Source organism: Sinocyclocheilus grahami, unplaced genomic scaffold, assembly GCF_001515645.1.
Source record: "Sinocyclocheilus grahami isolate Dianchi unplaced genomic scaffold, SAMN03320097.WGS_v1.1 scaffold71.1, whole genome shotgun sequence".
NCBI lineage: Eukaryota > Metazoa > Chordata > Actinopteri > Cypriniformes > Cyprinidae > Sinocyclocheilus > Sinocyclocheilus grahami.
The window spans coordinates 479,872-494,261 of NW_015505250.1; the positions used below are offsets into that span (position 1 = coordinate 479,872).

The following is a 14,390-nucleotide window of genomic DNA, read 5'->3' on the forward strand; positions in this document are numbered from 1 at the left end:
CGTGTAGGGTCGGGGGCAGGGGGGGGGGGGGGGGGGGCTTTGAATCTTGTGTTGGACAATGAGCGCCTTCAAGACAAAAAGGTTGAGAACCACTGTCCTTGTTAAACAATGAGGTTTTCTAGTAAAGTTCTTATGCTCTGATTTCAACAAAGTCATTAACTGGTGACATTTGGCCTCACCTTGTTTCTTCAGATCTTCTATCTGTTCCTCTTTGAGGTCCAGCTGGTCAGTGAGGCGGGATGCAGATTCTAGAGCTGCGTTTGCTTCATTCAGGTTTATCTAAGATTACACACACCGTCATAGAACATTAACATAAACCCTTGTGTCAAACAGTGCAGAAAGGGCAGAGATTTGTATATATCTGTTTGAACTGACTTGCAGAGCAGCCGCCTGATCCTGAAGATTTTCTGCTTTAGTTCTCCACTCTTCTTTCTCTCTCTTGTGTTTTTCCAGTTCTGCTGAGTACATGGCCGTTTCTTCTGTAAAGAGAGATACAGATGTCAACACTGTTCAAGACTGAAGGCTTATTGCAGATTCCTCTCTTAAATCAAAGCATTTAAAAAAGAAAAATCTGAATATTACACTCCAATCTACATTTGTAATTACTTTAATGGTCATCATTCCATAAAAGAAAGATGATTTTCTTTGAATTTTTTTATTACAATAAAAATTGAATAGCAAATCGTGCATGCTTGCCTTGTTGAAACTGTTCTAGCACCATCTGCAGGTTAGAGAGTGACACTGCATACTGGTTGACCTGATCCTGAGCAGCACGAAGCTGAATAAGCGCTTCATCTCTCTGTCTGATGGCACCATTCAGCTGCTCCTGAAGAGACTCGACCTGAAGGCTAGCCTGCTGACTACACACACACACACACACACACACACAGTTAGAGACATTAGTGAGGCTAAACCAATATAATGAGTAAACTGAAAAACTATTTAGGACACTTTCACATGAGGCTTTGGTGTCTTGATGTCAGAATTTAGTTTGTATGATACCAATCCAGTCATTTGCAAAAGTCAAACACTAATGGAATAATTTGTCATAGTATAATGCATTTTTAATTGTTGCTCGTCACCACAACAACGGTCTCAACGTTTTTCATATTTTTTGTATTTATGGCAGACAGAAAGACTTTCTGTAGTACTGATATAAAATATAGCTGCAAGCAGCAATTAAGGGACCAAGTACAAACAAAGCAAAATGAGGAGCTAAGCAAGCATGGCAGGGGGCATCAGATCAGCTGAAAAAATTAGTAATTGAAGAAGTTTTTTGATTATTTAAGCAAAATGGTTGAAAACCCATAGATACAATCACTTTGTAATGTAACATAATTGCTAACTGACCAGTTACTTATTCAAACCAGGTACACACAGTTAGAGAGTTAGAGACATTAGTGAGGCTAAACCAATATAATGAGTAAACTGAAAAACTATTTGGGACACTTTCACATGAGGCTTTGGTGTCTTGATGTCAGAATTTAGTTTGTATGATACCAATCCAGTCATTTGCAAAAGTCAAACACTAATGGAATAATTTGTCATAGTATAATGCATTTTTAATTGTTGCTCGTCACCACAACAACGGTCTCAACGTTTTTCATATTTTTTGTATTTATGGCAGACAGAAAGACTTTCTGTAGTACTGATATAAAATATAGCTGCAAGCAGCAATTAAGGGACCAAGTACAAACAAAGCAAAATGAGGAGCTAAGCAAGCATGGCAGGGGGCATCAGATCAGCTGAAAAAATTAGTAATTGAAGAAGTTTTTTGATTATTTAAGCAAAATGGTTGAAAACCCATAGATACAATCACTTTGTAATGTAACATAATTGCTAACTGACCAGTTACTTATTCAAACCAGGTTAGATCAAAAAGCTTTTTAAAAAAAGTCAGTAGCCCCTCACTGCAGAACACAAGATCCAGAGGGGCGTGCTTGGATCCACATCTAAGGGGTGGAGATTGGTAGGTTTAGGGCAGGGTTCCAAAACTTTCATGACGGAAAATTATGTTAAATGGTGCGATTGATTCAGCATGGGAGCAAGGAGTTCTGGAATAATTTTGTTTCTAGCCCTTATGGTTCGTAAGTTAAAAGAATAAACATCAGAGCAAATTTGAGCTGATGCAGGGTTTAAGGTAGAGACTCCAAATTTGCTGTGGTTATTGTTGACACTGTTCTCTATCCGTATGCCAAATTTAATAACTTTCCTGTAAGTGGGTCTATGGGCTGCCATAGGCTCAAGAGTGGAAGACGACGACTAAAGAGTAGGAAAAGGAGGAGAAGGAGAAGACTAATGTATAAAATACCTTCGGTGCTTGGCCCCTAATTTTATAAGTATATATGATATGGAAACAAATAACAGTATAAAAAGAGACTAGTGAGGGCAGGAGAAACACGTTGGATGCAAACTCTGGTTTGAACCAAGCAATCACACCAACAGACTAAAACAGACCCACCTTGCGCTCTCCACAGCATTGGAGGAAGATGCTAACCGCTCCTCCAGGAGTGCCACTCTGCGTCTCAGCTCTCCCTCTCTGTCCTCAGCTGCCAAAGCCTCACGTGTGTACGAATCCTCAATCTCTAAAAGATGATTGCGCAAACGCTCCACCTCCTGCTTCAGACGCTGCTCTTTATCTCGTGTGTGTTGCAGCTAAATAGAGGAAGAACACGAAAGTGCAGTAATTCCCCCCATTGAAATATATGGATGCAACAGGATATTAAATTGAATTGAAATGTTATTTTTAGTAAGGGAATAAAGCAAATTAATAATGTGTAATATTGGCCTTTGCTACCTCACTCTGAAGGGCGGTTGTCTCCATTTGTTTTTGTTTGAGAGCCATCATCACTTGATCTCTTTCTTGCTGAAACAACACCGCCTTCTCCTGCATGGATTTAACTTCATTCAACAATTGGTTCAGCTCACCAGATTTACCCTGCATTACGGACAATGGCAGAAAATATCAATTTTACAGCACATATAGAACTAGAAAAGTCCAGAACAAGTTGAATGCTTTCATTGGCATTAACATTATGAAAGTGCATCGTTTCCACTGCAGTTAATTTAGGAGGTTGGGTGAACCGGAGAGATTTAAAAATGTATAATAATAATAAAATAAAATTCAAAAGTTACTACTGTTCAAAATTGTAGGATGAGCAGGATTTTTATGTTTTTGAAAGAAGTCTCCTATGCTCATCAAGGCTACATTTATTTGATCAAAATACAGTAAAAACAATAAAATAGTGAAACGAATAAAATTTAAAACAACTTTTATTTTTTAATATACTTTAAAATGTTCTTCCTTTGATGGCAAAGTAGAATTCTTTGATGAATAATTTTGACAGTTTTAAAGTGATTTTGACATGTATATTTTTTTACACATTGTTTTATATTTAAAGACACACAAACAGACAAACCTGCTCTTTATCTTTTAGCATCTTCTCGATGGCAGTAGCCTTCTCATTCACAGCACTGAACTGAAACTCTCGTTCCCGAAGCAGCAGTGACACCTGCATGTTGGTCTCCTGAAGCGCACGGAACTCTGTCTCTTTCTCACGAGCTTTTGCTGCTATCGCTTCATTCTCCTCTTTTAGCTTCTTCACATCGAGTTCCAGGATCAGGGCACGCTCCTTCAGGTTTGTCACAGCCTGCTTCAAGACCTCATTGTCGTTTTCGCGATTATGTAAATTTTCACTCACCTAGATTGTACAGAAAAAATGTCAAGTTTAGGATGAACAAAATCATTCAGAGATTTATTTAAGTGCATGTAAAAACATAACACAAATGTAATTTGCAAACTTTGGAATATAAACAAAATTTCATACTGAAAAACTGACATTTTACTCCGCAATCTATTTACAGTGCTATGGTATTGCACTTCTTACAGCTTTCCCTACCAGCCATTCAACACATCAGAATTGTAAGTTACCTGACTGAGTTGGTCTCCCTTGGTCTTAATGAGCAGATCTTTCTCTCTGAGGGAGCGCTGTAGCGATTCTTGCTTCTCTCGGGCCTGCTTGAGCTCCTCTGCATGGCTTTTCTGCTCACTTTCAGACAGAGATGCAGAATTTGACAAGCGATGATTGTTTTCCTGCAGAATTCTTATCATGCTCTCTTTCTCTGCTAAAATTCTCTGCATTGACTGCAACTCCTGATGTAGGCTCTCATCTTGGCCAGGTGGTGCTGCCTCCTTCAGGTTTGGAGGGGCAAAAGCCTGGGTAGCAGACGCTTCTGGAGAGTGCTTGACACTGCCAAGCTTCCCAAGCAGGACATCTTTGGTACTGCTCAGTTGGCTGATGGTCTGCTGCACCTGTACCAGCTCTTGACTCAAAAATCCCAGCCTTTTCTCTTTCTGCTCATAGCTCTGAATAAGTCTGGTGTAATCCACCGAGAGCTTTGAGCTGCAGTCACTATCTGCAGAAACCTGCCCCTGCAGCTTGAGCAGCTCCTCTTGTAGCTGAGCAGATTCATGCTGCATGTTCCTCACAGTCGTGATCACCTGCTGCTTCCACTCCTCCATCTTCTTCACTTGCTGTTTGAGACTGTCACGTTCTTGTAGGAGCTCCTCAAACTGGTTGCTGCTAACTCCCCCTGAGCCACCACTAACAGAATCGCCGCCACCAGATGCCTGGAGGACAGAGACCAGGGTCTGACATTTCTGAGTCAAGGCGTCAATCTCAATATCCTTCTCACGAATGATGCGGGAAAGGTTCTGAATGGTCTCTCGAAACATCTCTTGACTGCCCGAAGGGTCGCTCATAGTGGAGAGCCGCTGGTTTTCTTGCTGAAGCTTCAACAAGGCGGCTTCCTTGGCTGCAACAATGTCCATAATGCGATGGTAGTCTGAGCGCAGCTGGCTGTTTTCTCTCGTTTTTTCGTTGAGCACGGCCAACACCTGTTCACGTTCCACCGCATACGCCTGCAACTGCTGCTGCAGGAACACCACATCTTGACCATGGCCACCAGCCACACGAGCATGGAGCGCCTGGATTTCTAGATCTTTTTGAAGAACCATCTGCGAGAGTTTTCCTAGCTCATTCTGAGAGACCACAAGTTGGTCAAGCTGCTTGGTTAGAGACAGGTTCTTCTCATTTAGCTGGTTAATCTCTGTCTCTTTCTCCATGATTCCTTTCACAAGTTTCTCAATCTCAACTTTTGAAAGGTCATGTTTCTCATTACCGTTTTCGCCATTCAGTGACTGGGTCTTGTCTTCCTGTAGGATTTCTACAGACTGTATATGACTCTGTCCTTGTGTGCTCAGGCCTTCCACTTCTGACTGAAGCTGGACAATCTCCTCATCTTTAGCACTGATGAGTCTTTCGTAGTTGAGTGAGCTTTGCTCATGTCTTGTCCGTGCTTGCTCTAGTTCACTCTGTAGCAGCTGCAGAGAACGCTGCGACTGCAGCGCTGTGGCCTGCTGCTCCTCTGATACCTTCCTCAAATATTGGACCTCTTTTTCGAGTTGATCTCTGGCAGCTTTGAGCTGGGTCACCTCGGTCTCAAGCTCTGTGATGATGTCCAGTGTCCGCGGCTCTGACAATAACTGCGGTCTGCTTTGCTGGTCCCTCAGACGGTCAATCTCTTCTTTTAGATGGCTGTTCTCTTCCTTCATGGCTCCAAGCTGTTTGTCCTTCTCCTCCACTGACCTTTTCAGAGAGTCACATTCCTGAGTTGCTCCCAAGAACGTGCGCTCTAATTCCTGTTGTGTTTCTGCAGCATGAGCTTTTAGGGTTTCGGCAAATGCATTCTTTTCCTGCAGAAGCTCGGTGAGTTGATTTTGGCCTGCCACAGTGATGTCCAGCATCTCACTGGTGTCTTTGTGGTCAGAGACCATCTGCTCCATCTCACGCCTGAGCTCTGCAATTGAGAGATCTTTTTCCTGATTCAGTTTCACCATTCGCTCGTGTTCTGTCTGCAGTGCAGAAGCACCCATAGAGCGTGCTCTGGTCAGTTTGTCGATGGTTTGTTGATACTGTTTAGCCTGATCTGATAGTCGCTTCTCAGTCCTACTTAGCTCAGATTCTAACTGGCTCTTCTCTAATTTCAAGGCTTCAATGCGGGTATCTTTCTCCAGGGATATCCTGCTTAGAGAGGCTTGACCATCTTGGATCTGCCTTTCCAAACTGTCAATCTTCTCCAAAGCCTGAGTGCACTCTTCTTTTAACTTCCTATTTTCAATTTTCAATTCAAAGTCCTCTGAAATGGCCCTCTCGTAGGAGGTCTTTACTTCTGTTAACTCTGTTCTCAAGTCCTGGATCTCTTTATCCCTTGTCTCAAGTACCTTCCTGTGTTCCTCTAACTCATTCCCTTGCTCCCCAGAATGAGTTAACTTCTCACAAAGTGCAGCAAGTTCTGATTCTCTCTCCTGAAGCACCCTCTTGAGTTCAGAGGACTCCTGCCGCAGCTCTTTGCCCAGATCCTGTGACTTGCACAACTTTTCCCTCAACTCCTTTACCATGGTTTCCAGTTGCTGCTTTGCCATGTGCAGTTCATTCAAGGAGAAGGCACTTTGACTTAGCTTCTCCCCCTGAGCTTCCAGTTCCAGTTGAAGAGTCTGTCTCTGGTCAAGAGAGGAGTTGAGATCTGACTGAAGATGGGCTTTTTCTGCATCAGCCTGGGTTTTCTGCAAGGACAGCTGTTCCTTCACTGCAATAAGATGCTGGAGAAAGAAAATTGAACAAGTATGTAGTATATTATTTTAAATTATAAACACATTCAACAGATCCAATAATTGTTTTTTTAAGATTCTGTATAATAAACTTAAAACATACATTGGCTCAAAAAGAATACCTGTGTGGCTTCCTGGTTCTGCCTGTCCAGTTCTTCCAGTTCAGCACTGAGTGTCTCTATATCAAGATGTGCTTGCTCCCGTTGATGTAGCTGGCTCTTTAGGTCTGAAACTTCCTGTAACAGTTCCACAGCACTTTCTGACTCTAAACCCTTGTGTCTCTCCTCGGCCAGAGTCAGTCTCTCAACTAATGCAAGCTGATAAAAAAATAATAAAATAAAGTGTATGAAACTAATGTCAGTTAAGCAAAAAAATTACCATTTGCATGATAACATGCAAGTGTCCTTTCAAAAAGCTATTGAAGTATTGATTGCCATATCTTCTTCAAAGATGTTTGGATTTGACAGATACTGAACTTCTGTTCAAAAACAAGAAGAAACAGGTATTATTGTGTACCATAACTTTGTCAACATATGCAAACCTTTTCTCTCTCCACCTCTTCCTTCTCTTTTCTGAGGGTATCAATGATGGTGTTGAGCTCCAGGATGTCAGCATGTTCTATCTCTTCTGTAGGACTCCTCTGAATTAAAAGAATTTAAAAAAAAAATTGTAAAAGTGTAAAAAGTATTGACACTCAAGCCACACTTACATTATTTGCAGAGGCAACCAGAAAGTGTCCAAATACTTTATCTTAATTGTGAACATTTATATCAATTGCTTTATATTTGAATCCTCAGCATGGCTAAAACATCTAAAAATTATTGGGCTACAAACTTCTAAACTGTGCAGAGGAAGGTTTTTAGCAAATTTACCTCACTGAGTCTTTTCAATCTAGCCAACTCTTTCTCTGCACCTAAAAATAATATACAAAAATATAACATAAATGAGAGAGCAGTTTATGAATTTTCCCATCCAAGAACATATTTGATCATACACAATTTCTTGAGTTCTCTATACCTGCCAGAGCTTTTTTCAGGGTTTGTATCTCATTGTCATGCTGGGCTTTCAACATAGACTTCCCCTCCTGTTCCTGTACTCGAGCCTGGAGTTCGTTTACAGACTTCTGAAGGCGACTGTAATTCTGCAACAATTCTGTATTTTCTGCTGTAGCCTCCTCCATTTCCCTCTCTAGCTTGGTCTTCTGATGCTCTGCCTCCTCCAAGCTGGCCAATAGATCTCTGTGCTGTTTGCGCTGAAGCTCAGCCTCCTCATGTAAAGACTGTATTGATTGCAATTCTTGAAGTTTGGCAGAGTCCTGTACTGTGGTTGATTTTTGAGCAACATTTCCACCTTCTGAAGAAGAGGGAGATAAACACAGCATTGTACTCAAAGATCAACTGTTCATTTTAAAGTTACCTCCCAATTACAAATCACACACTTCATCTGCATTTAAAAAGTACTAAAATCTCCAGACTCCATTTTTAATATCCATCAATATTCCTCCTCACCATTTTGAAGCTGCTCCTCAAGCTCCTCAATTCTCTCCTCATACTCTGCCAGCTCCTCTCTGTGCCGTTTTGAGATTTCAGCCATTTTCAGCCTCTGGGCATCCTGCAATGCTGTCAGTTCATGCTGGTGCTCATCCACCTCCTGTGCCATTTCCTCTCTCAGCTCCTGATTGGGTCAGAACGTCATTTAGGTTAAAAACAGAACCTGATTCCAAGCGCTGACCCACTCCGTTACAGTTCATAAGGTTTTTCACCTTGATCATTCTTTGCATTTTCACAACTTCACCCTGGTCTCCGTTACCAACAACTCCTGGTAGCTTGGATGCCTGGTAAATAAAAAATAAAAAAATCGAATTAGTCTAATTTTAGGTCATAGCTCTCTCATGATACAATTGTAAAACTGTGTCCGAGGTATAATTTAAAAGTGACCTGAGCAACTCTCCTCCAGTGAGCTACATCAGCTTCTAGACGATGCACCTCACTGGAAAGACGGTTAATCTCCTGCTGTGACCACAGGACATCACTGAGGTCCACCTCATCGCCATGGAAGCCTTGATGGACAGCTGAAGACCGGTGCAGAAAGGAAGACGAAGTAGTAGTAGTGGCAGCAGTGGTAACAGGAAGTACAGCAGCATCAGAGGAGGATGAGCTGGCTGCAGCCTGAGCGGAATGTTGGAGTTTCTGAACCTCCTCCTGCAGACCACTCTGACGGGCCTTGAGGTGACTGATCTCCACCTTTACAACAATAAACATACACACAATTTTAACAGTATGATTCTAAATTTAGAAATTCTCCCACTATGATTAGGTATATTGTAATTCTTCTCCCAAAAAGAAGTGCAGTTAGTTTTGAACCCAAACCTCTTTCTGTTGCAGGAGGGTTCTGTATTCCATAGACTGCTGTTTGACCTGAATCTCTGCCGCCTCTAGCTTCTCCTCCAACTCAGAGTTTATTCTCCGCAAGCGCTCATACTAAACCACACAAAAGAAAATACACACACAAAAAAAAAAAAATTAAATTACAGATGTTAATGCACTGACAAAATGTTTTGAAACAACTCATCCTGTAACGGAATTTGGCTCATAATTAGGCATTTAAAAAAAAATTGTGTGCAAATAAAAAGAAGAAAAGTCTTCAATTTTAAAGCACACAAATCATGATAGAACTAAGAAATATCGGCAAGACTTCAGCATCAGACTAGGACTTTTTGTACTCAATTAATCACCTCAGATTTTTGTGTTGCATATAAAGTCTCCAGTTCCTGCAATCTAGAGTTGGACACCTGCAGCTCAGAGGTAGCATCTGTAAGAAAGAAAAAAATACTGACATTTAATGAAGTCATAGTTGCTGAAATAGCTGAGCCTACATCTGTGCACGCAGCTTTATTATACAGCAATTGTCTCAAGTCCTTTCCATTTATCTAAATAAAAAAACATGATGAAAATTATGATAGGAACCTCTGTTCTTCTGTAAACTGTCCAACATTACCAAGTCACTGGAAGTGATGATACACTGACTAACCACAAGACCTCACTGAATGAGAAGGTTAAAGGTGAACAAGTGTACAGAGAGTAAAAATATCCTATTAAATCCACCCAAAGTCTACTACATTTGCATTCTACACAGGAATTATTCAAAGTTATGGACACATTTAGTCAATTGTTGGGTGACTGTCCCTTTAAATACCAATGTTCCAGGAGGATCAAGTTCAGCTATTTTATTCCAGCAGCTGCAAAGCACCAGCAGAATATTACCTATCTATAACCGACAAGCACACTTAAATGAATATAGACTCTGAAGTAAATAAAAGCCATTTAAAAAAAAAGCACAATATAAGTAAGACTCTTAAGAGTGAAAAAAAAAAACAATAATAGCTAACAGCATGTTTTTGCCCACAAGATCTAAACAGTAAGGTTCTATTTCAACACAGTTCAGGTTCACATGACAAACGAGAGACATTTACACACATAGCATACTCTGTCTCAACCCCACTTGTTAATCTAATGCATACACACAAGATAAATGACTACATGATATTGTGTAGTGATGGAGGCACTTCGATGTAGCCTTTATTGCGCCCCTTTAAAATAATCACATTTTGTTGCTTTGCAGCCTGAAATGAAGATGGACAAAGTTTTTGTTTTATGCAGCTGTATTTACTCAGTCCAACTTATAACATCAGGTGTAGCTAATCACCTTCTCAATTGGCACACAAAGCCATTTGACTTTCAACTGTGATCAGCTGTGGTCATTTTGATTAGCTCAGCATGAAAAGAGCTTTCCTGGAGCATTTCAGTCCTTAGTCCTGTCCTCTGTCAGAAAGAAGGTTTACCTTCCAACATGACAATGACCCAACGCACAAAGCAAAACTGACCACACAGTGGTTGAAGGAGCGAAAGGTGAATGTTCTTGCATGGCCTAGTCAGAGCCCAGACTTAAACCCTATTGAAAATATGTGGAATGACTTGAAGACTGCAGTCCACAAACGGTCACCATCAAATTTCACTGAACTTGAGCAGTTCTGCAAAGAAGAGTAGGCAAATATTGCAAAGTCTAGATGTGCAAAGTTAGTAGTGACATATCCCAACAGACTATACCCACTGTAAGTGGTCTCTGTTGTTGTGGAAAAGGACAAACCCCTACCAGGTGTCACACCTGCCTTTTCTAAGCAGCCAGCCTAAAAAATTACTAATATACACTGGTAACAATTTACAATAAGTTTCTATATGTTAAAAGTATTTAATGCAATATATGACATGAAATAACAATGAACAATACTTACAGCATTTATTAAAGGGGTCATATGATGTTGCTAAAAAGAACATTATTTTGTGTATTTGGTGTAATGAAATGTGTTTATGCGGTTTAAAGTAAAAAAAAACATTATTTTCCAAATACTGTACATTATTGTTTCTCCTCTATGTCCTCCTCCTTTTGAAACTCGTCGATTTTTACAAAGCTCATCGGTCTGAAAAAGCGAGGTGTGCTGTGATTGGCCAGCTATCCAGTGCTTTGTGATTGGCCGAATACCTCAAGCGTGAGACCGAACCTGCGGCTTAGCGTGAGCAGAGGTGGCGGGCTTGAGAACGGCGCGGCCGGTGGATTCGACGAAGGAGCGGCAACCACATGTGACGACCCCGGGCTGGACTCCGCTTCATCCACGGTGAAAGCCGATCCGGCGATCCACAGCGCAAAGTTGATGTATTCCCTCAGCGACCAGCACGGATCAGCTCTAGGCATGACGAAGCGGATATCATCCTCTTTTGGAAGACCAAACAAAGTAGTTTCGCTTTCACAACGAAGCACACAGCTCTTCACGACATGGCGGCAGCAACAATACTACAGTGAGAATAAAAGTTACGCCTTCTTTCTTTACGGGAACATTTGGGCGGCGTTATGCAAATCTTCCCACATAGTGAGGTAGGTATGTGGGGGCGTGTTAGAACGAGCTGTTTTAGGTAGGCGGGGTTAACTTTTATAACACTCCAAAGAGAAAGGAAAAATTAAAATCGCATCATATGACCCCTTTAATGTACTATTTTGTTATTTCTACATACAGCTACTAGTATATTGTTAACATTTCAAATTACAAATATTAACATTACTAATATTAAAATTATTATTGTTATTATTATTTGTTGTATAAAGAATGAACAAGAATTAACCTATATTATTAAATGCTGTCCTGTGCTTTCATGACACCTAATGTTAACAAACATAACTTTTGGTAAAGTTGACACACCACAATGTAGTATAATCTGAAAGACAACAAAAGCAGGTAAGTTTTAGTAAGTCTGAAACTGCTTTGAAACAGGCAGGTCGATGCATCGTGAAACATGACATACTGACTCAAGGTCTGTCTGCTTTGCTGGAAGCTGCTGATCAAAGTTCTCAGTGTGCTGTGTGTGTGTGTCTGTCCACTCCCCCAATGGTCAAAAAGGGCATATTTACTTTTAACATTTACTTTTTTTGTTGGTAAACAACTGTACTTCTGTTTGAATAAGGCAGAATACAACAAGGAACAAGGCAGAGATACACACCAAAGTACTTCAATATTAAGTCCTCATTGACAAAAGAAAGCAACAGAACTAAGAAACATCCAGCACTTTCTGGATTAAGATCAAGTGCCTAAACTCCAGCCGAAGCCACATCTCTAATAGGGATTCAGCGGCTGTATGCAAACAAACCTCTTACTCTGTCTTACTATAATTACTTAATATTAGCCCATTATATAAGTGCACCGTAGCATCATATGCCATTTGTAGAGAATGACAATGGAAATCCTAAAGGGACTGTTCACCCAAAACTGAAAGCTATTTACTCACCCTAACCTCTTGTGCCAAACTTTTATGACTTTCTTCTCAAAAGTAGATAGGCAGAATGAAAGGCTCTGTCATGAGGCTGCAGGTCCCTAACATTTCTTTCAAGTCATTTAGCTTTGGAAAGTATAATAATTTTCATTTTTGAATGCACTTTCCCTTTAATTACTTTGACGAGATGCCAATGTAAACAAAATCACATCTTAAAAAACTGCCAAAGTAGTCATATCTCAACAATCAGACCAAAACAAGTAGCACATTTCACAGTGAGTTTAACTTAGATATTTAGGCTAAATATCAAGCACAACAGGATTGATTGTATTCATAAACTAATCAACATAAAACTGTCACATTCAAACAAAACGATCAAAAACTTTCAGTTGTTGTAAAAGACAATTATATAACAAAACAGCCGACCATACTGTACAAACACTGTAAAAGTGTTAAATGTCTGTATGGGAAGTGATATGATCTTGATGACTGCGGTCAACTCACCTCCCACTTCCTCGGCGCTTTCCAGCAGAATATCTTTGGTAAAATTAGAGATCTGGCCGGTAAAAGAAGACAAGCTTCCCCCGACCTGACCCAAACTCTGACCCAGGCCAGAGCCTAACCCTCCCAGCCAGGACGACATGATGAGCCGAGCCTGATCTAATCCTTAATCAACGACACGGGCCTTTCAGATACACAGACAATGCATTGACAGCACAGATCCGTGCGAACGAGGGCTTCATGTACTCAAGCTAAGTATAACTAGCGTTATTTACATTCCAGATGGTCCAACTCCATGACATAAACAAAGACAAAACGCCGGGTTATACGTGTTAAATCCACAGGAATCACGAAGAACTGGTCGCCGAGTTATATCCATATATGGACGGGCAGGTTTCTGGTAGGGGTTTGATTTGGGTCGCTGTGTTTTTCACGCGGATGAAGTGCCAGCTCGACCGTGGCCATCACAGCCGGACTGATCATCCGTCAGCGGGGACGTGGACAGCACAAATGCATTATGGGACGGTGGAGGACCAACATAATCCAGCGCACACTTCCCACGCCTTAACAGCGACGCCACTGGACTGAATGAGTCCTGCAATCATGTGATTTATTTAATATCTCTGAGGCCGTAATTTGAGACAATTTTTAATTATTATTATTTAATTATATTTATTATACTTATATAACATGGGCTTCTTTTCAAAATGTTGGGGCCAGTAAGATTTTTTGAAAGAAATAAATACTTTTAATTAAGCAAGGAGGCATTTATTTGATCAAAAGTGACAGTAAGGAATTTTTAAGTTACAAATTATTTCTTTTTAAAAAAATACTAAAAATGTGTCACATTTCCACAAAAATATTAAGCAGCACAACTGTTTTCAACACTTATAACAAATCCATTTATTTGATCAAAAGTGACAGTAAGGAATTTTTAAGTTACAAATTATTTATTTTTTAAAAAAATACTAAAAATGTGTCACATTTCCACAAGCAGCACAACTGTTTTCAACACTTATAACAAATGTTTCTCGAGCACCAAATCAGCATATTAGAAATTATTACTGAAGGATCATGTGACACTGAAGACTGGGGTAATGATGCTGAAAATACAGCTTTGCCATCACAGGAATAAATTACATTTAAAAAAAATATTAAAATAGAAATGTTAAATTCAGTCATGTTAAATTGTAATAATATTTTATGCTATTATTATTATATATTACAATTTTTACTCTATATATTATTTTTTCAAAAACATTCAAAAATCTTACCACGCCCAAACTTTTGAACAGTATATAATTATGTATGTATGTATGTATAATTTATTATATATTAAAATATATGTGTTATTTTTATTATAATAATTCATTATAAAATATAATATATAATGCATTGTA

General features: G+C 40.0%; 1 protein-coding gene across 1 annotated transcript in view; it reads right to left on the reverse strand.

The window, feature by feature from the left end:
* LOC107585490 (thyroid receptor-interacting protein 11-like) overlaps positions 1 to 13,497 on the reverse strand; it is a 34,363-nt gene extending 20,866 nt beyond the window's left edge. Inside the window, exons 1-17 of the mRNA XM_016272521.1 lie at positions 12,994 to 13,497; positions 9,405 to 9,481; positions 9,040 to 9,150; positions 8,608 to 8,913; positions 8,433 to 8,504; positions 8,179 to 8,344; positions 7,688 to 8,023; positions 7,543 to 7,583; positions 7,212 to 7,310; positions 6,793 to 6,987; positions 3,932 to 6,661; positions 3,420 to 3,701; positions 2,798 to 2,938; positions 2,462 to 2,655; positions 697 to 860; positions 376 to 479; positions 180 to 279 (exon numbers count right to left, since the gene is read on the reverse strand). Coding sequence (XP_016128007.1) covers positions 180 to 279; positions 376 to 479; positions 697 to 860; positions 2,462 to 2,655; positions 2,798 to 2,938; positions 3,420 to 3,701; positions 3,932 to 6,661; positions 6,793 to 6,987; positions 7,212 to 7,310; positions 7,543 to 7,583; positions 7,688 to 8,023; positions 8,179 to 8,344; positions 8,433 to 8,504; positions 8,608 to 8,913; positions 9,040 to 9,150; positions 9,405 to 9,481; positions 12,994 to 13,132 — 5,257 coding nt within the window. The 5' untranslated portion in view covers positions 13,133 to 13,497. The remainder of the gene's footprint in view (positions 1 to 179; positions 280 to 375; positions 480 to 696; positions 861 to 2,461; positions 2,656 to 2,797; positions 2,939 to 3,419; positions 3,702 to 3,931; positions 6,662 to 6,792; positions 6,988 to 7,211; positions 7,311 to 7,542; positions 7,584 to 7,687; positions 8,024 to 8,178; positions 8,345 to 8,432; positions 8,505 to 8,607; positions 8,914 to 9,039; positions 9,151 to 9,404; positions 9,482 to 12,993) is intronic.
* Between the last annotated feature and the right edge of the window lie 893 nt (positions 13,498 to 14,390).